This window comes from Taudactylus pleione, unplaced genomic scaffold (genome assembly GCF_031769625.1).
Source record: "Taudactylus pleione unplaced genomic scaffold, aTauple2 ptg001253l, whole genome shotgun sequence".
In the NCBI taxonomy this organism is placed as follows: Eukaryota; Metazoa; Chordata; class Amphibia; order Anura; family Myobatrachidae; genus Taudactylus; species Taudactylus pleione.
In genome coordinates this window covers 297523-323797 of record NW_028285653.1, presented here as the reverse complement: position 1 = coordinate 323797, position 26275 = coordinate 297523, and the positions used below count along the sequence as shown (strand labels likewise).

The 26275-nt window shown below is 40.7% G+C and overlaps 1 protein-coding gene across 1 annotated transcript; it reads left to right on the top strand.

The window, feature by feature from the left end:
* Positions 1-6: 6 nt before the first annotated feature.
* Positions 7-21100, top strand: LOC148450932 (vomeronasal type-2 receptor 26-like). Its single transcript, XM_088462500.1, has 3 exons — positions 7-15; positions 18963-19086; positions 20193-21100. Exons 1-3 carry the CDS (start codon positions 7-9, stop codon positions 21098-21100), a joined length of 1041 nt encoding a protein of 346 aa, XP_088318626.1.
* Positions 21101-26275: the final 5175 nt, after the last annotated feature.

Here is a 26275-nt window from a genome sequence, read left to right as displayed (position 1 = left end):
GGCAAAATGCGTGAGGTAAAATTTCAAGTCACTTTCCCAGGTTGTTCTACTGATTAGACAGAAAGTAACTTTCATGGAAGGTGGAGAATCCAACTTTTATCAGTGATAAAACTGAGGAAATTACTGTGTTCTCATTATCAGGAATAAAAATTACTCCAAGAAATTCAAGCAGAATGGGACAATTTGAGAGACTACATAATAAAAACCTTCACAAATTTGTGGAAACATTTTATACATAATGCATCAAAGGGATTTATTGCAAGGTGCCGCTACTATTAGGCAGCTGCCTAGGGCACCAGCCCCTGGAAGATACCATTGAGCCCCCTAACAAAAGTAATGAAGGATGATTCCAAAAGATTTGTCCTTATTTACATGGCCCTGGTGGCAGCCACAACCCGTGGGACTTATTGGCCACCATTATCCTTGTCACCCTCACACACTACGCTGCCAGCCCAGGTCTCATTGTCTTTCTCATTGCTGGCAATAGCTACAGCACTGACAGTCATATGACTGACCAATGCTGTGATGTGTACAATCAGTGCTGGGCAGCAACTACCCCCAGAACAAATCTTCCCTTAATTCAAAGAAGACAGACTAGGAGGAGCGAGATAGTATGATAATTCAAATGTAGTAAGTACAGGAATGGGGGGGTGGAGTCCACACAGGTTCACAAATTAAATAAGAAACATTCATTAATCTAATTAAATTTCTTAACTAATCCATTATGGTTTATAGAAAGAAAAAAAACAACATAAAAGGTCTATCATATATTTAGAATGGTAAGATGACACTAGGTTGGTGGTGCACCCACAGAATTTGTGCACAATAAGAGTAAGAATTTTTTGCAAAGAACAGAAATTAAAAGTTAAACACAAATATGCCTTTGTTGGGGCACTCTAGGTGAACAAATCATTAAATAATTTATATATGATGAATGAATAATGAGATAAAACTTAGCGTTTAATATACAACATAAAATAAATTCTCTCTTATAGGTAACTAATAAAGAAAAGGATAAATAGTACCGGAAAGTACACAATGCATAGTTCTGAATGTACCATGGGTTAGCAATGTGCTCTGCTCTCCAATATCCTCTGTGTGAGTCCTGCTTCTCCCCTGATGAAGACAGCTACATGTCACAACCTTTGGCTAATGTAGTGGTGACTCCTAGGAGTTATGTGAGCCCTGTAGGAATGAATGTAACTGATGTTACAGTGCATGGCAGGGAGGGGACTCCGAGTAGAGATGTGTGTTGTATCCATGCTTTGGATTTGGGTTTGGCTCTAAAACCATTTTTTGTTTTGATTTTAGCTTTGTCCAAAATTCCTTTTGTGTTTTGGTTTTGTAATTCAATAAAAATGGCCAAAAACAGGTTGTTCATGAATGTTCATTTACAGTGCATTTTATAAGTGAACACCTCTGAACTTTCAATACTTTAAATTTAGAGCTTCAGGTTTGAATTGGATGAGAATAAATGTGTTGTCAAAAAATGCAGGACCCCATAACCCCGATGCCATCTAAACCATATATTTTTCAATTGATTACAAACAGTTACATTTGATTTGATTAAAACAATTATAATGATTTGTTTTTGATAGAGACCCTGACAGCAGAGCTCACTGACTACTATAGATATAGGTAGGTATATGTGGTGAGGATGATATGTACCATATAGCAAACTCCAATAATATATTTTTTGGTTACAGTCTGCAGCAAGGCAAATAAACAACTGTGGAACTCTTGGCCTCCCAGCCACAATGGCCAGTAATCAGAATTACGATACTTTAAATCATCTAAAGAGTATACATTAGTATCTATGTCTGGTGCCAGCATCAGAGTTCCAATTTTTGGGTTTCATTACATCCCCTTCCCCACTCCGCATCATTAGCATGAATTAAAGTGTCTGCAGTTAAGGTTCTAGTAGGAGACACTGCTTCTGGTTCCCAAGGAGATTGACACCACATATCAGCATAACTGGCAGTAATCAGAACTAGGAGACTATAAAGCCTCTACAGAGCAGCCATTGCCATTCAAGGATGGTGCCACCAGCAGCCTTTCTATTGTTTGGCTCTATACTTAGTCCTCAGGGCCTTGGACTGATGGGAATAACCAAAAACAAGTCCACAACAGATGATAAAATGCACAAACTAGGGGCTAGGACAGACTGAGTGAGTCCCTCTAAAACCTTTGTTTAAAAATAAAATGACTAAGAAAAAAAATAAATTAATAATGATGTTGATAATAATGATGATGATTATATAATTTTTGTCATTATTATATTTATTTTAATCACAATTAGTTGTCATTATCACTCAGTGTTGATTGAATTTGTTGAGAATCTTTTCTTCTCTTTTTGGCTAGGTGCAAATGTAGTATACAGTATGGTATGTTATTATGAGTCTTTCTGATCAAGAAAAACAGGTTCAGGACCCACCACAAGCAGCAGCATTTATACATATTGTACAATAAATGATGATTTTGTTTTTGGTTTGGAAATTATTTGAATTGTTTGTTACTGCTCCAGCACAAATTAGTTCTAACACCATTCTCATGTCACACACAAGGGGCACACAAGGTGCTATGACAGCCAGTGGGCATTAACAGTATCTGCTATTTTTTATCTTATATATAAACCTGCCTGAAGTACCCGGCATTGCCTGGGTTTAAATCTTCAAGTTATTAAATTGATCATCCCAGACCAATTGCCTCCTCTCTGTGAAGTTTTCATCCAAATCCATCCAGTGGAAAGCTCAGAACAGGCTCCCCAGGTCTAAATACATACACAAATTGATGTGCCTTGTTTCACCTGGGTAGACCTTAGATATTTAATATTTCCATTTCCTTCATCCCATTTTAACTTAAATATATATGCTTAGTTAATTTTATGCCTCTGTGGTAAAGGAGCGTGGTAGTACCCATTTAAATAAATTGAGATTTTTAAGCTTTTTTTAATATGAATGAATTGAAGGTGGATTATAAGACATATATAAACCTTTTTTTCTCTCAACTTAAGGATTTCTTTGCAAACCACATTGGTGGTTCTATCTTGATGAGCTAGGGTCAATAGGCTGCTGGTTAAGCTCACTCTGGAGCAGGCCGCATAGAACTGCCCATGTGAGAAGCAGTCCTCCCTCAAGTCAATCCCTGCCACCTTCAGTGACTGACTCTGGGACTTGTCGATGGTCATTGTAAAGCAGACCTTGAGGGGGAACTGCAGTTTCTTGAACTCGAAGGGGTGCTCTGATGTATGAGTGGTATGTGATGAGTGGTAGAAAAAACAACTCTCCTCAAGCGCAGCCTGTGAACACTGTGACCTCGATGATGTTCCTGTGGAGGGCCTTTAATTGCAGCCTGGGACCATTGCAGAGTTTGGGTGGGTTGAGTTTCTGCAGCAACATCATTGGAACCCCAACTTTGAGGAGAAGCTTGTGGACTGGAAGGCCAGTAGGGTTAAGGGTGTTGACGAAAATACATGGGGGAGGTGGAACACATCATCCATTTGCAGTGCTGAGTCTACAGATATGAACTCCATTTCTGTCACATTGAATGACTGAAGTGGAGTGTCATTAATGACATTAGCCGTGTCATTCTTCGGGGTCAGAATGGCACATTTGCACAGCCAGTCCATTGATTTTTTTGGAGATATTGGCAATATTAGGGTATATCCTAGCTGTGAGGTCTTCTAGGGTCTGAACTACTGTGCCTAGGCCTGCAGGGATGGACACCTTTTCCTCAAACTCAGGATACTCTCCATTTCCTGATTTGCATAGGAATTTGGAGTATTCCCAGCAGAGGCATCACCCCTCATGTGGACCCTCATGTTCTTCATTAGAGAGAGTTTCTATATGTGGGGCCACAGATATGATGCCTTGACACATGCCTCAACTTCATAAGCTTCAGTTTTCCTCGGTACTACTGGCAGTCTGCCAGAAGTCTTCACCTAGTAGCACAGTGACACCACCCATCACTCCATCATTGCCCCTGATGTGTATGAGGGACCTGATCAGTGCCACAAAACCCCCCTTGTGTGCCATGGTACATTCATCCCAGACAATGAGCTTACAGTCCTGCAGCACTTGGGCCATGTTGCTCTGTCACCCAAACACCACGGTCAAGAGGAAATATTTTACCACTTTTCAGCCCTTTAGGATTTACATTTTAAGAAATCTCTGCTTAGTGGGTGCTTAGGTCATAAAAGGAACTTACTCCCCAAATTTAATATTTTTAGACCCAGGGCTTTGGACTGATGAGTCAGTGAGTCAGGATATTTGTTTTAGATAGAAAGATAAATAGATAAATAGATATGAGAGATAGATGGACAGATAGATAGATATGAGATAGATAGATAGATAGATAGATATGAGATAGATGGATGGATAGTTATGAGATAGATATATATATTATTATGAGATAGAGAGATAGATAAATAGATGAATAGATAGATATGATATAGATAGATAGATATGAGATAGATAAATAGATAGATAGATAGATAGATTGACATGAGATAGAGAGATAGATAGATAGATAAATAGATGAATAGTTAAATATGAGATAGATAGATAGATAATAGATAAATAGATGAATAGATAGATATGAGATAGATAGATAAATAGATAAATAGATGGATAGATAGATAGATAGATAGATATGAGATAGATAGATGGAAAGGTATGAAATAGATAGATAGATAGATAGATAGATAGATAGAAGAGATAGATATGAGATAGATAGATAGATAGATAGATAGATAGATAGATAGATGAATAGATAGATATGAGATAGATAGATAAATAAATAGATAGATATGAGATAGATAGATATGACATAGATAGATAGATAGATAGATAGATAGATAGATAGATAGATAGATAGATAGATGAACCGATCAACCATAACATTAAAACTATTGACATTACTGAAGAAGTGACCATTGAGACACCATGTGGTTTTGTGATAGTCTCTGTGGGTTTAGTACATTGCTTAATGTATGATGCAATATTGGGGAGAGACTTTGCTCACTTCTGAAAGTTGTGGGAAAGCCAATTTTGCCAATTGTGCCTCCCAATGAGGTGGGAAGTGTTGTTGAGCCAGTTGATCGTCTGCCTGATTTAGAGGTCAGAAGAGAGGTCTTTGCCGTGGAGCAGTTAAATGACCCTACTCTGGAAAAAGCCAGGGAGAATGTCAAGGTGATCGATGGTAAACCCATAGACCATGATAGTTGTGAGGACATGAGATGTGTGTTACAAATGTGCTGGCAGCATCTCAGTCCTTGCAGAGATCAATTTACTTTTTAGTCCTTTTGTGTTCCCCTTCCTGTCTCCTAGTGTATGTGTGATGATACACATTTCCATTAGCATGTATATTATGTACTGTAATAATGTAAGTAATTGTAATGTTTAATTCTGGATAAGCCTTGATATTAGCCTGGTCCATATGTCTGTGTTATTCGTAACCACTAGAGCAAGGTGACACTTCCCAGAACAAAAGACCCTCTAAGTTAATTCCCACCTCCCCAGGGGACGCTCAGGATTTACTCCTCCTTCCATTTGCCTGTTTTGTGCCTCATGTGAATCTGGTAGACTGAATGGAACCATCGCAGCAGGTGTTCCTCAGGGAGCTGTGTGCTGTGGAAAAATAAACCATCACATTGGTTTCATCTGCTCGGTGTCTGGGTGATTGAGAGAACCCCGTATCCTCACATTTGGCGGCAGCGACAGTGATATCATTCAAACATCAGTCAAGGAGCAGAGAAAGTGTGAAGTCACTCACAATAGAGAAGAGAGGATCAGGCCATATGTAAGGAATTTGCAGTAAAGTGGTCCCAGAAACTGAGTGGTTGTCAGTCCTGTAAAAGGTAAAATGGTGCTAAGGAAAGAAAGTCAGTGATTCAAGTCTCCCAGGGCAGTGATACTCGTGGATGGAGGTACGTTGGCATGTCGGCAGGCTAGGAAGCCGGATATTTTATTTATTATAAGGATGCAGTACATATGGGCATACTGGAATGATGCTCGGAGGATGATTAGCGGGTGGAGAGTATCCAGCTTAACAAACAAATTGTGTAATCTGGGAGATGCTTTCATGCACTGCAGAAGTGAAGCAGTCACATGGAAGATGCTGGATGAACCAGAGTTTGAAGAATTCATGGAGGAAGTGAAGGCTACAATGGCCCAAATGATACAAGCAAGCCACTGTGCAAAGACAGAAGGGCATGTCCAGGATAAGTTGTCCTCCTGGATAGACCCAGAGGAAAGATCCGAAATAGGACTACTGCAACCCGGCCAGACGACCGAGGGGGTGCCCCAAAATTATCTGTTACCAGTGTACAATAATCTTTGTCAAGAGGGCCCCTAACCCCTCTGGAAGAAAAGAACATGGAGGAGTTGATAGCAGAATGCCAGCTGCGGGGCATCCCTGGCCAATTTGGCATGCACAGGGAAATCCTTCAGTGTATACTCCAGGACCAGGGGGACCCCACCAAAGCGTTCACTGATTATCGGACATTTATCCTCTTTCACAGCCCACAGATGAGTGTGGGGGAACAGCTGGAGTGTTTGGAGTTGTGCTTTGTTGTGGCAGAGGAAGAGGCCTCAGATCATGGTCTCCTGGATACCCCAGGCTGGAGGGACCAGCATTGCAGGGTGGATGTGGAAAGGCGCAATCTGCAAAAGCTTCTCCCACTCCCAAAGGACACAGCTGCCCAGTGTACTATACTGGGAGAGGCTAGCGTCCAAGTGCAGGAAGCAGTGCCCCTAATACAGGCACCCCAGGAGGAGTCACATTACACCTTCCCTTTTGCTGAGGTGGAAGATGGAGACCTATTAACCAGCTACCAGGGGATCTATGAGGACGGTGTCCATGAGGAGATCACCAAGGTTGGGGGAGTACCATCTCACTTCCTGACCACAAGCATACCAGTCGCAGATGGCATCGTGGTCCAGGCTGTTCAGCATACTCAGCTGGGAGAGACCCATCATGATGAACTGGTAATGGCAGACTCTTTTATTTCATCGGGGAGGCTGAGGAAAAAATGTCCTGTGTATATCCTGCTATCCTAACTCCCCCTGAAGGATATGAAGGATTGTACCCGATCCCCTATTTGGAAACTGAGGAATTGCAGGCAAAATGTTGGTACGTACCCTGTGATTTAAATGGAACATGGGTAGCAAAGACTGTTAACCTAACATCAGACCATAAATCAGAAGAGGATTTGTTATCACCCTGTAATTACTCAGACAGTGGTGTAGACTGTAACTGTGTGCCAGGGGATATGCCTGCTGTTGGTAAGATTCCAGCAAGTACAGACTAGGTGGATGTCAGGAGACAGTGCTTGCAAACCCTTCTCCCACCCCAGGGAGAAGGTACTGCACAACCCGGCCCCCTGCATCTCACAGAACATGAGACATTCACGGAGATAAGTTTGGAGTGTTCAGCGGTTAAAACCCTAAGTGGTACCCAACCAGTTATCCAGCCGACCGGGCTAGTAGAGGGAGTTACCAAGGAGGAGGACAGCCCAAAAGAAGTTCCAGGTGAGACACTGGCTTTTGAGGGGGGAGGGCCTGGACAGGTCTAGCCTGTCCTGGTGGTTCCCTTGCAGCCACTAACTGCATTGTTCCATATAGAAGGTTCATCCTGGGGCCTGAGCCGTGAGGAGCCCACATGTTGCACTGAAAGTTGTCAGCCCCCCAGTTGGTATTTGGGGGAGGAAGGAATTGTCACTGCCACAGAAGTGCCATGTACAGAGCCCCGATATTTGTATCATGCTCCAAGGCCACATTTTAAAAGTCCACTAGTCCCGTTACCCATTATTGAGGTGCCATTTGAAAGAATAGCAATTGATTTGGTTGAACCCTTAATGAAATCTGCACAGGGCCATCAATATATTCTGGTGATAATGGATTATGCTACCAGGTACCCGAAAGCGATACCGTTGCACAATATGTCAACCAATACCATTGTCAGAGAGTTAGTCCATGTCTTTAGCAGGTTGGGAATACCTAAGGAAGTACTGACTGACCGAGGTACCCCATTTATGTCAAAAGTCATGAAAGAGTTATGCCACCTGTTCAAAATCGAACAGTTAGGAACTTTGGTCTATCACCCCCAAACCGATGGGGTAGTGGAGAGGTTTAACAAGATGTTAAAACATATGCTAAGAAAAGTAGTCGACAAGGATGGTAGAGATTGGGATTACTTGTTACCTTGCTTGTTGTTGGCCATAGGAGAGGTACCTCAATCCTCCACTGGGTTTTCGATTAGTTATATGGAGACACCCAAAGGGGTTATTAGACAATGCCAAAGAGAAATGGGAGGGGCAGTCCAGTCCGTAGAAAACCATTATTGAGCATGTTTCCCAAATGCAAGAAAGAATTGCTGCTGTGGTGCCTATAGTCAGGGAGCACTTAGAACAGGCCCAATGGGCACAGCAGAGGGTATACAACCGCAATGCCCAGTTATGCGTCTTTGCTCCTGATGAAAGAGTGTTGGTTCCCACAGTAGAAAGTAAACTCTTGGCTAAGTGGCAAGGACCCTTTGAAATTTTAGAAAAAGTGGGGAAGGTTAATAATAAAGTTTACCAGCCAGGGAAAAGAAAGCCAGAACAGACATACCATGTAAACCTCATAAAACCCTGGAAGGATATAGGAGCTCTGTCAGCCATCTGAGCCCCTCCAGTAAACCCAGGGCCCTTGGTTCCCAAAGTGACAGTGGCAAAAACCCTGCCAGCGGTGCAACAGCAGGAAGTTAAGGAATTTCTTATCAGAAACAGGGTGCTGTTTTCTGACATACTAGAAAAAACCATGGTCATTAAACATGACATAATCACTGACCCAGGGGTTAAGGTTAACCTAAAGACCTATAGGTTACCAGAAGCCCAAAGAGAATCAGTATCGAAAGAAATTAAAAAGATTAGAGTTGGATGTAATTGAAGAATCGCATAGTGAGTGGTCAAGTCCCATTGTGCTTATTCCAAAGCCAGGCGGGAGTGTGCATTTCTGCAATGACTTCCGTAAATTGAACAGTGGGACTGATTCAGAGCCGGACGCTCTGAATGAGCGCCCGCTCTGAATCAGGGCGTTTTTTCTTTTTTAGTAGCGGCCTCTTGGACGCTTGCATAGCTGTGGGTTACCACCCACAGCTTATGCGAGTGTTCATGATGATGGTTTACCACCCACAGCTTATGCGAGTGTCCATGATGATGGTCGCGATGGTCAAAACCATCGCGACCATCGGGTTTGCGACAATACCCTTGTGGTTGGGTCTCGTCTGCCGCAAGCCCAGGAGTGCTTTTGGCTCTGATAGACATCACTAGTGATGTCAGTGGGGCCGGCCCCAGATGGTAGGCGTTCCCATGGAAACACCTCCATCTGGGCAGCAACACCCCCGACACACCCACCAAAGGTTAGATAAAGCCACAGCTTAATAAAATTGAGGCAATACAAAACTGGCCACGACCCCTGAATAAGCGGCAGGTGAGAGCCTTCTTAGGGATTACTGGTTATATACCCAATTTTGACACTATTGCAATCCCACTGACTGACCTTACCAAAGGCAAACAGAAAGTCATGGTGGAATGGAGTCCGGAAACAGAGAAGACTTTTCAGGAGTTGAAAATAGCATTGTGTTCCCAACCAGTTCTGATGACTCCGGAGTTTGATAGGGAGTTTGTTGTGCAAACTGATGCTACAGAAGTAGGTATAGGAGAGGTCCTGTCCCAGAGCAAGGAAGGTGAGGAACATCCTATTTTTTACTTAAGCAGGAAATTAAATGTTCATGAGAGAAACTATGCTACAGTTGAGAAGGAAGTATTGGCCATAAAATGGGCGTTGGAAACTCTCAGGTACTATTTGGTGGGAAGAAGATTCAGGTTGATCACTGACCATGCCCCATTGAAGTGGATGTCAGAGAACATGGAAACCAATGGGAGAATAACAAGGTGGTTCTTGGCATTACAGAACATTAAATTTTCAGTAGTACACAGGCCAGGAAGCCAGCTGGCCAATGCAGACACTTTGTCTCGCGTTCATTGTTGGGGGCTGCAGTTGTTCCACCCCACAGGTCAAAACAAAGGGGGGTGATATGTGATAAAAGCACTGGTACAGTTTTCAATGGCTTTGATTTCTGTCCCAGATTCCTGTCCTATGTGTTTTAAAACCCCCCCGGGAAAAGTCTGTTTGGAAAAACAGACTAGAAATGTTGGCTTTAATGAAAAGCCAGAATGGGTCCTGGGGGTGTGGATGTGAGGAGAGGGAGGGCTCCATCCACAGGCCACTCCAGGTTTTGTGCCTTTCAGCCTGGTATCAGGCTCGTTAGGGCTTGCACCTGAAAGTGGCTCAGATAAACAGGGTTTTGTTATAGCGGAGTGTCTCATACATGGGAGGGCAGGCTCACAGGCTAGCTTGCTCTGAGACACTGGGCCTGATTCAGACCCGCTCACGAGCGCTGAGAGCTCACAAGCGGGTCGATGTTGCCCAAGTACGCATGCGCACGATGGATGGAGCTCTGTTGTGCGCATGCACGAGACCCGAAAAGCCACGGCCAAGCCGTCACTATGGGTCTCGCACCAAATGGGGAGTGCTGTCGATGGTGAGTGACAGCACGCCCCCTTTGGTGGGCATGCCGGGGGCATTGCTGCCCAGACGGAAGGGGTTCCCATGGGAATGCCTACAGTCTGGGTCCGGCCCCACGGACATCACTAGTGATGTCAGTGGGAGTGCTTTTGGCTCTGATAGAGCCAAAAGCACTCCGGGCTTGCGGCAGACTAGACACTACCGCAAGGGTCTCGTCACAAGCCCGATGGTTGCGATGGTCTTGACCATCGCCACCATCTTTTTGGCCGCTCACATAAGCTGTGGGTGGTCACCCACAGCTATGTGAGCGGCCAGGAGGCCACTCCAATAATAGGTAGGATGGCCCTGATTCAGAGCGAGCACTCTTGTCAGAGCTTCCGGCTCTGAATCACACCCACTGTGTGATACCACCTGTAAGTACTGTGGACGTGAACTTATTTAGTCTTCTGTTAGTGAGGGAACCTGCTATATAGTAAGAGGCCAGATGGGCTAGGATTTTTGGGCCTGATTCAGACCCACTCGCGAGCGGCTGTCCGCTCGCAAGTGGGTCGATGTTCTGCACTGAGCGAAAGTCCTTCGCTCGTTGTGTCTGATCAAAGGGGGCATGCTGTCGATGTTGATTGACAGCACGCCCCCTTTGGTGGGCGTGCCGGGGGTGTGCCTCCCTGATGGGGGCGTTCCCAAGGGAACGCCTCCCATCAGAAGCCGGCCCACTGACATCACTAGTGATGTCAGTGGGAGTGATTTTGGCTCTGATAGAGCCAAAATCACTCCAGTGCTTGCGGTTGAAAGCCTCAACCGCAGGCTCCGGCTCGCAGTTTCGATGGTCGCGATGGTCACGACCATCGCGGCCATCAAACTGCACACTCGTATAGGCTGTGGGTGGTGACCCACAGCTATACGAGCGTCCAGGAGGACGCTCCATTTTTATGGAGGGCGGCCCTCATTCAGAGCGTGCGCTCTGCTCAGACCGTACGGCTCTGAATGAGGGCCTTTGTTTGTGTTTTTTTTAATTTATGTGTCCAGTACAATAAAGACTGGCTCCGACCAGCTTGCATGAGAACCCCAGAATTGTGTCCTGTTTCACCAGCTGCTGTGTGTGTAAGGAGGGAGTCCATCTACCCAGGAGAGGGACCCCTATCCTGACTGTGTCACAGTATATATATATATATATATATATATATATATATACACACACACATACACACAAATTTTCAGTCCCAAAGAAGCAGAAGAGACCAGCACACCACCATTATAAAGTGCAATTTTCTTGTTTTATATCGTATCAGCCTTAAAACACCATAAGGCAGCTTTTTCATAATAAAATACAGCAGCAGAATATATTTCACGCAAGGGTTATACTTATCAAAACTGCCCCATGCTCAATTCAAATGAAAAAGCAGAGAAAGATAAAGCTGTTACTGCAGTACAACCACATTCCTCAAGGATATATATATATACTATAGGGGATGACTCTTACATGAATTACCCACATTCCTGTGGGATCAGCTTCCTCCAAAGGAGACTAAAATAAAACCTGTGCAGTCTGGAGTAACAGTAGATGCCAGGAAGTCCAGGTTTTCAGGATTTCACAGGTCCAGCTGCAAGTCATTACTGGAAGACAGGAAGAGTTTAAACCTCTCATTCTCCCGATGCTCTGGGCACTGACGCCGAATAGCGGCCAGTGAGTGGAACTGAGTTTCTGTAGTGCCAGGAATTTCAGAATTTGCTGTGCTAGGAAGAATAACAGACTGTGGCTGAGTGATATTGCAGCAGACAGAACATTAGCACTTTGGGATCATTTATTTCCACCTACTGTACATGTCTAATTACTGTGCCTGTGTGTCCAGCCTTTGTGTGTATATGGGTAGGAAGATAGTAGAGGATTTCTGCACAGGACTGCCTATTTACATATGTGATATTCTCACACCAACCATACACAGAGTACAGGACATCTTTATCTCTTTATCTCTGTCCCTACACTTACTTATTATGAACCTATATGAATACTTGTCTAATCTAACTAATATATTGAATATTTTGAATTCCTGTCCAATTTGTTTTGTTAAACAATAATGTGCTGCATACTGCACTCATACCAATACTCTGTTACACAATAATCTGCTGCATACTGCACTCATACCAATACTCTGTTACACAATAATCTGCTGCATACTGCACTCATACAAATACACTGTTACACAATAATCTGCTGCATACTGCACTCATACCAATACTCTGTTATACAATAATCTGCTGCATACTGCACTCATACCAATACTCTGTTACACAATAATCTGCTGCATACTGCACTCACACCAATACTCTGTTACACAATAATCTGCTGCATACTGCACTCATACCAATACTCTGTTACACAATAATCTGCTGCATACTGCACTCATACCAATACTCTGTTATACAATAATCTGCTGCATACTGCACTCATACCAATACTCTGTTACACAATAATCTGCTGCATACTGCACTCATACCAATACTCTGTTATACAATAATCTGTTGCATACTGCACTCATACCAATACTCTGTTACACAATAATCTGCTGCATACTGCACTCATACCAATACTCTGTTACACAATAATCTGCTGCATACTGCATTCATACCAATACTCTGTTACACAATAATCTGCTGCATACTGCGCTCATACCAATACTCTGTTACACAATAATCTGCTGCATACTGCGCTCATACCAATACTCTGTTACACAATAATCTGCTGCATACTGCATTCATACCAATACTCTGTTACACAATAATCTGCTGCATACTGCACTCATACCAATACTCTGTTACACAATAATCTGCTGAATACTGCATTCATACCAATACTATGTTACACAAAAATCTGCTGCATACTGCATTCATACCAATACTCTGTTACACAATAATCTGCTGCATACTGCATTCATACCAATACTCTGTTACACAATAATCTGCTGCATACTGCACTCATACCAATACTCTGTTACACAATAATCTGCTGCATACTGCATTCAAACCAATACTCTGTTACACAATAATCTGCTGCATACTGCACTCATACCAATACTCTGTTACACAATAATCTGCTGCATACTGCATTCATACCAATACTCTGTTACACAATAATCTGCTGCATACTGCACTCATACCAATACTCTGTTACACAATAATCTGCTGCATACTGCATTCATACCAATACTATGTTACACAATAATCTGCTGCATACTGCATTCATGCTAATACTCTGTTACACAATAATCTGCTGCATACTGCATTCATACCAATACTCTGTTACACAATAATCTGCTGCATACTGCATTCATACTAATACTCTGTTACACAATAACCTGCTACATACTGCATTCCTACCAATACTCTGTTACACAATAATCTGCTACATACATACAAATACTCTGCTACACAATAATTGCTACATACTGCATTCATATTAATACTGTTACACAATAATTGCTACATACTGCACTCATACCAATACTCTGTTACACAATAATCTGCTACAAACTGCATTCATACTAATACTCTGTTACACCATAATCTGCTACATACTGTATTCATACCAATACTCTGCTACACTATAACCTGCTACATACTGCATTCATACCAATACTCTGTTACACAATAATCTGCTGCATACTGCATTCATACCAATACTCTGTTACACAATAATCTGCTACATATGGCCTTCATTCCAATACTCTGCTACACAATAATCTGCTACATACTGCATTCATACTAATACTCTGTTACACAATAATCTGCTACATACTGCATTCATACCAATACACTGTTACACAATAATCTGCTACATACTGTATTCACACCAATACTCTGTTACACAATAATCTGCTACATACTGCATTCATACCAATACACTGTTACACAATAATCTGCTACATACTGCATTCATACCAATACACTGTTACACATTAATCTGCTACATACTGCATTCATACCAATACACTGTTACACAATAATCTGCAACACACTGCATTCATACCAATACACTGTTACACAATAATCTGCTACATACTGCATTCATACCAATACTCTGTTACACAATAACCTGCTGCTTACTGCATTTATACCAATACTCTGTTACACAATAATCTGCTGCATACTGCATTCATACCAATACTCTGTTACACAATAATCTGCTGCATACTGCATTCATACCAATACTCTGTTACACAATAATCTGCTACATACTGCATTCATACCAATACTCTGTTACACAATAATCTGCTGCATACGGCCTTCATTCCAATACTCTGCTACACAATAATCTGCTACATACTGCATTCATACCAATACTCTGTTACACAATAATCTGCTGCATACGGCCTTCATTCCAATACTCTGTTACACAATAATCTGCTGCATACGGCCTTCATACCAATACTCTGTTACACAATAATCTGCTGCATACGGCCTTCATTCCAATACTCTGTTACACAATAATCTGCTACATACTGCATTCATACCAATACTCTGTTACACAATAATCTGCTGCATATGGCACTCATTCCAATACTCTGCTACACAATAATCTGCTACATACTGCATTCATACCAATACTGTTACACAATAATCTGCTACATATGGCCTTCATTCCAATACTCTGCTACACAATAATCTGCTACATACTGCATTCATACCAATACACTGTTACACAATAATCTGCTACATACTGCATTCATACCTATACTATGTTACACAATAATCAGCTACATACTGCATTCATACCAATATTCTGTTACACAATAATCTGCTACATACTGCATTCATACCAATACACTGTTACACAATAATCTGCTACATACTGCATTCATACCAATACACTGTTACACAATAATCTGCTACATACTGCATTCATACCAATACACTGTTACACAATAATCTGCTACATACTGCATTCATACAAATATTCTCTTACACAATAATCTGCTACATACGGCATTCATTCCAATACTCTGCTTCACAATAATCTGCTACATACTGCATTCATACCAATACTCTGTTACACAATAATCTGCTGCATACTGCATTCATTCCTATACTCTGTTACACAATAATCTGCTACATACTGCATTCATACTGCACCAAAACTCTGTTACACAATAATCTGCTACACACTGCATTCATACAAATATTCTGTTACACAATAATCTGTTACATACTGCATTCATACCTATACTCTGTTACACAATAATCTGCTACATATTGCATTCATACCAATACTCTGTTACACAATAATCTGCTACATACTGCATTCATACCAATACTCTGTTACACAATAATCTGCTACATACTGCATTCATACCAATTCTCTGTTACACAATAATCTGCTACATACTGCATTCATACCAATATTCTGTTACACAATAATCTGCTACTTACTGCACTCATACCTATATTCTGTTACACAATAATCTGTTACATACTGCATTCATACCAATACTCTGTTACACAATAATCTGCTACATACTGCATTCATACCAATACTCTGTTAAACAATAACCTGCAACATACTGCATTCATACCAATACTGTATTACACAATAATCTACTGCTTACTGCTTTCATACCAATACTCTGTTACACAATAACCTGCTACATACTGCATTCATAACAATCCTCTGTTACACAATAATCTGCTACATACTACATTCATACCAATACTCTGTTACACAATAACCTTCTACATACTGCATTCATACCAATACTCTGTTACACAATAATCTGCTGCATACTGCATTCATACCAATACTCTGTTACACAATAATATGCTACATACTGCATTCATAATAAATATTCTGTTACACAATAATCTGCTACTTACTGCATTCATACCTTTACTCTGTTACACAATAATCAACTGCATACTGCATTCATACCAATACTCTGTTACACAATAATCTGATACATACTGCATTCATACCAATACTCTGTTACACAATAATCTGATACACACTGCATTCATACCTATATTCTGTTACACAATAAATTGTTAGATACTGCTTTCATACCAATGCTCTGTTTCACAATAATCTACTGCATACTGCATACAAATCAATACTCTGTTACACAATAATCTGATACATACTGCATTCATACCAATACTCTGTTACACAATAATCTGCTACATACTGCATTCATTCCAATACTCTGTTACTCAATAACCTGCTACATACTGCATTCATACCAATACTCTGTTACACAATAATCTGTTGCATACTGCTTTCATACCAATATTCTTTTACACAATAATCTGCTACATACTGCATTCGTACCAATATTCTGTTACACAATAATCTGATACTTATTGCATTCATACCAATACTCTGTTACACAATAATCTGGTAAATATGGTATTCGTAACAATATTATGTTACACAATAATCTGCTACTTACTGCTTTCATACCAATGCTCTGTTACACAATAATCTACTGCATACTGCATTCATACCAATATTCTGTTACACATTAATCTGTTACATACGGCATTCATACCAATACTCTGTTACACAATAATCTGCTACATACTGCATTCATACCAATACTCTGTTACACAATAATCTGTTACATACTGCATTCATACCAATATTCTGTTACACAATAACCTGCTACATACTGCATTCATACCAATACTCTGTTACACAATAATCTGCTGCATACTGCATTCATACCAATACTCTGTTACACAATAACCTGCTACATACTGCATTCATACCAAAACTCTGTTACACAATAACCTGCTACATACTGCACTCATACCAATACTCTGTTACACAATAATCTACTGCATACTGCATTCATACCAATACTCTGTTACACAATAACCTGCTGCATACTGCATTCATACCAATACTCTGTTACACAATAACCTGCTACATATTGCATTCATACCAATGCTTTGTTACATAATAACCTGCTACATATTGCATTCATACCAATACTCTGTTACACAATAACCTGCTGCATACTGCATTCATACCAATACTTTGTTACACAATAACCTGCTACATATTGCATTCATACCAATACTCTGTTACACAATAACCTGTTGCATACTGCATTCATACCAATACTTTGTTACACAATAACCTGCTACATATTGCATTCATACCAATACTCTGTTACACAATAACCTGCTGCATACTGCATTCATACCAATACTCTGTTACATAATAATCTGCTACATATTGCATTCATACCAATACTCTGTTACACAATAACCTGCTACATACTGCATTGATACCAATACTCTGTTACACAATAACCTGCTGCATACTGCATTCATACCAATACTTTGTTACATAATAATCTGCCGCATACTGCATTCATACCAATACTCTGTTACACACTGTAATAACCGGTTTTCAGATTTTATTTATGTGCAATCTAAAATTATTTTTGGTTTTTTTTCGCAGTCGCCACGCTGAATATATCTTTATTATTTATGATCATTTAGATCATATGTGCTGCATACAGTATAATACACACATATTGGATTTCTGACTCATTTATATGACAAGCTGTTGTGCTGTTTTAGGTTCTCTTAGTTGCCCTGATGAATGTATTGATGTCATAGTTGCTGTATGATACATACACATACATATTACAGGTCTGATAACATTTCTGTATTAGGAGTCAGGACCCATAATATAATTGAAATTAACCTCATTGTAGCTATACAGCCATCAAGTTGCTGATATTATGACAAAGAGACATGTTTTCAGCAATTTTTTAGACCTAAATGAATAAATAAAAGAAAAAAAGTTATTTTTTACAAGATATTTGTTATAGTCCCTGATACATTGTAACAAATTATTGAAACACATAATAAATTGTGTTTCTTCTTCCTATTTGTTTCTATTTCTTTCTATACTGGACACACAAATGATTTATTTTGGTAAATAAATATTTATATTCAGCATTTGTGCTGTTAACAATATCTAATAACCAATCTGACATAATTATATAGGTTCAGTTTTTGTGAGATTAGACTAATATCTGACTAATCTTAATATTACATCTCAAAAAGTTTACTTAGTGCCTTAAATATTTCACCCATTACCTGTAAATATAAACGTAGGGAATTTTTGGAATAATCTAACTGTACCAAATTTATTTACCATATTTTATTAACAATTAAAAGTTTAGTTTTAAAAAATACCTTTATAATACAGTATATTATCTGGTCTTCTAAAGCGTGCCCCCACAAAGGACTTCTTTCTGCTTCTTTCCTGATCTCAGTAGAGAAATACCGACTCTTTGTAAGCTCTGTGTGTATATGTTATACTGCAGTGTCTGCTGCCATTAAAAGACTCTATTTAATTAATAATATATTCATTACTCCCTGTACAAGGTCCCCAGATCCCGATGCAATGACAAATGTTCTCCTGGATACAGAAAAGCTTCTAATGGAGGATTCCATGTCTGCTGCTATGACTGTGTCCCGTGTTCTGAGGGGGAAATGTCCAATGTTACAGGTGGGGATGTGTCATACACAGGATTAATCATCATATGTGAGTAATAGGCTGCAATTGTTATGGGAATGCGCTTAAGATAAAAGGGGATGTAGTCAGGAAACTGAAAGTCGAAATGCTGACCACCGGCTGCCCGACTGTCAAATCCAAGCAGGGTACTAATGACAGGTGTCAAAATCCCGACACCTGTCATTATACCTATGCTTGGAGCCCGACGCCCAGCATACCGATCGAAGGTGAGCCAGGTGGCGGGCATGGACAGCCATGGGGGGAAGGGTTAGGTTAGGGGCTCGCGGTTTAAGCTGCAGGGAAGGGGGGGTTAGGGTTAAGCACTGGGGGAGACGTTAGGGTTAGGCACCCCTAAGGGAGGGTTAGGGGGGTAGGGTTAGTAATACTCACCTAAATCCCCTGTGGGGATTTTCACTGCTGCCAGTCTGCTGGTGTCAGGATTTGAACCGCCAGCCTTACAGCCAGCGGTCATTCATCCTGATTCCGATAGAAGACATATGACAAAATGAATATAATATGCAGATTACAATAAATAATGTTCTCCATGTCACTACCCCTCGGGGTTACTGAACCAAAACAATGTTGGAGTACTACATTATTCCTATCTGAGACCCACATGTATTACTTTAATATATTTATTATCCATAACACATACATTACATACATATGTAACACAGGTTTCCACACCAGGTGACCAAACTGATGAGCAGCACAGTGATGATGATTATCAGAGGCAGACCTACCATACACAGTGCCAGACCTGCTGGTAAGTTCTTCAAGGGGGCCCATCCATACCAGGGGAACAACCAACTCTGCAATGTGGTGCGGTTGATTGATCTATATCTGCAATCTCCCCACTCCTCCCCTTGTCCCAGTCACTTCCTCTCCTCCTGGTTTTGCAATTAGTTATGTCTTTATGACCTCAGTGTACCATCTACAGTACTGCATAAGTCATTTAAGGTAGAGACACAAAAATCTCTTATATTTGGATATTTTTGTGGGGTAGATTTCAATTTAATAAGGTTGTTCAAGAATAATTTGAAGTTAAAATAAATATTGCCCACACAGATAATATGTCTATGTTCTATATTCAATTACAGACAGTGATGTCTGCCATAGATGTCCTGATGAAGAATGGCCAGATGAGAGAAAAGTGAGCTGTATTCCCAAAACTTACGACTTTCTGTCATATGAGAAGGACATTGTGGTGCTAATTTCTGCAGTAACAGCTTCATCTTTTTCTGCCATAACATTATTTATATTAGGGAACTTTATTTATTACTGGGACACTCCCATTGTGAAAGCCAATAATCGGGCTGTAAGCTTCATTCTCCTGGTCTCCATTTTGCTGAGTTTCCTCTCTGTGTTCTTGTTCCTCAGTCGACCGGTGGATATAACCTGCAGGCTGAGACAGACATTATTCGGGATCTTCTTCTCCATAGCTGTCTCTTCTGTACTGGCAAAGACGATCACTGTCTGCATTGCTTTCAAAGCCACCAAACCTGGCAGTCACAGGAGGAAGTGGGTCACACTCAAAGTGTCTAATTATGTGGTGATTGTGTGCTCCGCTGTACAAGCTCTAATCTGTAGTATCTGGCTGTCTATTTCTCCTCCCTACCAGGAGTATGACCATCACTCCTATCAGGGAATGATCATCATTCAGTGTAATGAAGGATCGGTAGTTGGGTTTTACTCTGTGTTGGGTTACATGGGGATCCTGGCAGCTGTGAGCTTTGTTCTGGCTTTCATGGTGAGGACTTTACCGGACAGTTTTAATGAGGCCAAGTATATCACCTTCAGCATGTTGGTGTTCTGCAGTGTCTGGATTGCAATGATCCCAGCCTATCTGAGCACCAAAGGTAAAGACGCGGTAGCTGTGGAGATATTCGCAATATTGTCCTCATGTGCTGGAGTTCTGGGCTGTATATTTTTCCCAAAGATGTATATTCTGCTTTTCAGAAATGAATTGAACACAAGAAAAATTATGATGAAGAAGACTAAATTATAAAGAGTTACACATAGTACTAATATACAACATATTAGTTTTTGTTACCTGGACATTGTTTGAAAAACCCAGTTGCATCATAAGATTATTTATGGAAATAAGTGTAGATGCATTTAGAGCTATTCCAAGTGATATATTATAGTATCCCAGCAGCCCCCTTACCAAGGAACTAAGTAATATGTCAACAGAATAGTGCAATAATTATGTCCACAAATGTAGTTCTATAATAGATACTGTACAGTATATAACTATCCTCCTATTACATATTATTCTATGTATCAAACATATTAATGTATAATTAAAATGCAATAAAAATTACAGATGAATGTGCCCTGTCTACACTCAGTGGAAATGGAATAGTTACATTTAGATTATATTGAGTACATTACACACCGCTCATCCTCCCATTATTAAATTGTCACATCTCCTCGGGGAAAAGTACCAAATAAGTTTTCTATAAAGGCCGTCACTGAGCGTAAGTCTGCTATTAACTTTATTTATATAAAATAAAAATTATTCCAATTTTCTCTAAGCATCTTAGGGCACTTACTATACCCAAACCACAGCATTAATCAGACCGGCCTCATCTTCGGTGTCTGACACCAGTGACCATGTTACCAGATTATAGAGTTCTTATACAGTATTTAGGACTGCATGTGATCCTAGCCCTCTCTTTAGGGGGTGAGATTAAGACAGTTCCTTCCTCCCTCCTCCTCTGGTCAGATATAAGCAGGTCAAACAGAGAATCCAGTATAGAAAATGGTAATTTATATAAAAATGTAATTTTTATTACCATAACATAAAAACAGGATTTCTATGAAAAATAAAGGGCTGCAAGAATCCTGTAAAATGGACAAAAGTGGATGATGGTAAAAAATAAAAAAGGTATATAAAACATGAATAAAGGGCCTGCAGGGTCCGGTTCTCTGCATCCACAAACAACACAGTTCACAAATGTCCAAAACGGTGTCCAGCTGTCCTATCTCCCTCACCAACGAGTTTCAATTTGATGGTTCAAATCTTTGTCAAGCTACTGAGGGAATGTCCTACAGCCTACATTTATACCACTCTAATGGGGCTAAAAATCAATTGAGTAATGAGAATCAGTTTAACCTGTGAAACAAAACCCTTCCTCATGTGTACCAATAATGAACTTGTAGAGTCCTATCCACAGTCGCAGTGCGGATACATGTTCCGTCCTCTCCAAAGCCAATCTCCATGGTGCTGCATCACTTCTGGTTCTATTGCCAGACGCTGCTGGTTTCTATGTGTCCTAGCGTCTCATTGCTAGGACACAAAGGGAGGGGACTTCCTGATGGTCAGGTCTCTGCCTCCTTTTGGTATTCTAGGGTTGTTCCTTCACTTCCTGTATATGTGGTGGCTATATTTGTAGTTTTTATTGTCCTTTAGACTCCCAGTATCCATGGTAACGAGAGTCTCTGATAACATCGTAGATAATAAATTGTATAAGAATAAATGGGCTAAAGGGGATATAAATAAGATGTATCAATACTTAAAATTCAAGATGGCAAATCACAATAAATATGTGGATAGTATACAATAAATAAGCAAAATCAAATATTAAATATGTTAGTTTCCTTATTTTAAACAATAAGATAAAAACATAAACTCAATCAAACTATGGCCCATATTCAATTCCAGGCAAAAACCCATTATTGGCGATGACATCATTTACGCCTATTGTCATTATCCACGTATTCAATTACACAGACTTTTTGCAGGTGCGAAAAGTTAATGTAAAAAAACAGGGATAATTTTTCTCCAACCTTTATCTTGCAATAAAAAAGTGCAGAATTGGGGTTTAGGAGTGCAAAAAATAGCCTGCACCCCTGGGAATGCCCCCTAAAAACAATGTGTGTAAAAAAAAGTTTTAAAAAAAATCGGGACACCCCCAAAAAATATTTTCAATTTTAGGGTTAAAAAAAATACTAGGAAAGACACTTATAAAATAGCTAAATTCAATCCAGAGGGCTTCCCTTATATGCGGCAGGTGATTTCTTCATTGCGGGTAGTACCGGCAGGTGCATTTTTGAAGAAGTTTTAAAAATCATTTTAGGGACTTAAAAATAAGCTTGCACCCATTTTCATGCACCCCAAAATTGATGGGCATAGTTATTTTTGCCCCAAAAAATTGCTAAATGCTCTTCTGCATCACCTTCTTCAAAGCCGCATTTATGCACCTGCTGCGGCTATTTAAAAACCCGACTTCCCTTCAGCATGCAAAAACAGGGGTACCCATAGTTATCCCCCATGTCTGGACATCTTTAGGGGGGTGACAGGATGTTTTCCCGAAAATTCCCATTTTTTTTGCCGCTTCCAGTTTGCCGGGTCCCGTTTTCGCGTTCTTTGAAATGTAATATGGGGATTATTGGGCGCGCGCGATACTTTTCCACCTGGAAAACAGATGAAGGAGGTGAAAAGTCCAGCAGATTGAATATGGGCCTAAATCTATATATATAATGAATAAGTTATAAAATCCCTAGGGGAATAAAATAAATGACATATTTGGGAAGTGCTGGTACAAAAGAAGCAGAAGAATACTAAAATATAACAATGATAAAAACCATTTAATCTAGAAGTCCTGGTTCAATCCAGTGGTGCTAGGGTTTTGTAGTTAATTATATGCTTCATTTCTTCTTTCGCTAGTAGTGTGGTATCATTCTTATGTATTTCAGAGTTACTTTACTAGAAAACTTTTATTTCATTAGTAGAGTAATTGTGAATGTTTTTAAAATGTGGGAACAATGGGCCTGATTCAGAGCCGCTCGTAAGCGGCCGCTCGTTCGCTCCAAGCGATGTTTGCCCAACTGCGCATGCGTACGGATCGTTATACGCATGCGCGAACCAGTCAGTGCGGTCGAAATTCATGTGCTCGCAAAATAGCGAATGCCTGATAATTTGAGTGACAGGAGTAGGCATATGTGGGTGGTAACGGGGGAAGGTGTTTGAAAACGGGGAGTGGAGATCCGAACGCAGGCGTGCTTATAGGTCAAAACGGGCATTTTATGAGTGTGCATAATTAATACAGCAGCGTCATTGACCACGTCACTGGGTTATTTTATAGTGAGAACTGCTCGCAAAATTGTGGTAGCAAAAACCAACCACACGAATAGCGAGCAGCTCATACCCTGGTCGATGTACTCGATTAATCTAATAAATAGCGGAAATGACGTAGGATGCGAGCGGCCAGGGGGCGTATTTTTGCAAAAAACGACCGCAAGTTTTGTTCGCTCGTTAAGACCTAGAGGCGTGAACAGACCGCATAGAGCGAACGGTTCATTTGAATAGCCACCCCTTTTTTCTGAACGAGCGAGCGCAAATAGCGTTCGGCTCTGAATGAGGCCCAATGTGTGAAATTCTAGGCATTTGCAGATATTCCAGAAATGTTTGCTGTATCTAGTTTTTAAATTCCTAGTTGTTCTGCCGATGTAAAACTTACAGCAGCTACATTCAATTGCATATATAACATTCATGGAGCTGCATGTAATACATTGATTTATTTTGTGTTTTTTCCCATTGATTTCTAAAGCCTCTACTTTTTTTGTAGTAATGCTCCTTTTAACATTTCTTCACCCTAAACAAAATCCACATCTATAGAACCCTGCAGACTTGATTTGACCCTTACTTTGTTTTGGTCCTACGTACGCACTTTGGGATAGTTTCCTTTTTTAATTTTTGGCCCTTCTGTAGATATATGTTGTTCTAGAGGGAATTTCTGGTCCCAAGATGGTAGGTAGTATTGACCAATGATTTTTACTTATTCATTCCACCTCTTTGTGTTGGGAACTATATCTGGAGAAAAATGCCCATTTAAACTCTTTTTTTTGCTTGTTTGAGTTTAGGATTTAATAGATCTTCTCTATTCTAAAAATAGAAGACTTCTTGAAACAAAGGAAATAAAAAAAATTAATAGTGATAGAAATAATGTAAATGTACATATTTTAGAGGATTCATATAATGAAAATGATTGTAAGGGGGAGTTCTCAACATCTTTTCAGACACGACAAGAACCTGAACTGAACAGAGTCAGTGGATTATTTTATCCCAGGAACTATCGAGATAAGAGCAGGAGACTTTTATCCCCCACTAATAAAGATTATTACCCTAAGTCTAGGACTTTCAAAAATAGGGAATATAAGAATATAAGAGACAGAGATATACAAATGTGGAACCAGAAATTCCACTCACCAGTAAAACATAGGCCAAACCCCCAGTGGCGGATCTAGACTTTTCTCTTAAGGGGGGCGGTTTACCATTTACCACCGACTCCTCACCTCTCCAATTAATTTATTTAAGACCTTTGTCTTGCCAGCCAATGAGGTGAGCTGGATTGAGGAGGGATGGACCTGTGATTATGTATGTCCCTGTACTAAGCAGCAGGGAGCTCAGCTCGGCAGGGGGTACACAAGCTTATAGGCAGGCAGTAAGGATGGAGGAGGGAGGGTCCATGAGGTGGAAGCAAGACTGCTGGGAGTTGAACAGGATGTTCGCAGTGAACCCTCAGGTTTTCTCTAAATACCCCAATTCTCTAGAGGCAAAGCTGCCAGAGATCATGTATATATAATGTATAAGGACAGGTTTTATAGGAAGCACACACACACATATATGTAACATGTCCATGTAAATGGCACCCTGAGAACTTGTACCAACAGACATGCAGGTCCTATGTGTCTGGTGTCCCCGTGACCACTCCTCATGTATTATTCCTACCTGCTCATGCTGCTCTGGCCGATCACTGCTTTGAGCCTGCTTTCCCTGTGGGACACACATCTCACTGCCATATCCAGCCTGGTCATCCTCTTGCAGCAGCATAGACTGAGACAGGGAAGGGGAGTGGGGAGAAGGGGGACCCAGGTAACTCTTTCCCTGCCAGACTCTACAGGCAGATGACACAATCACAGTGGAGGTAGGAGTGGTCCAAGTAACTACTGTGACCAGTGATGCATCTGCCACCAGAGTACCAGGGATCACACTGGGGAGCCCGACATGCTGCTGTGGTACTTTCTGTACTTTCTGATGGGGGCTGGTCCATGGGAAAAATGCAAATGCTCCTCATCTCTTTCACACAGACACAGGGAACATCTGCTACCTCTAAAAGTCACAATCTAGTGCCCAAAACTCTACCCCCTGATGCCTGCAGCAGCATGACCTGACTGG

Bases quoted from the DNA above. Each gene is read 5' to 3' on its own strand.
- LOC148450932 (XM_088462500.1), top strand. The intron at 19,087-20,192 runs GTGGGGATGTGT...ATTCAATTACAG, and splicing joins GGAAATGTCCAATGTTACAG to ACAGTGATGTCTGCCATAGA.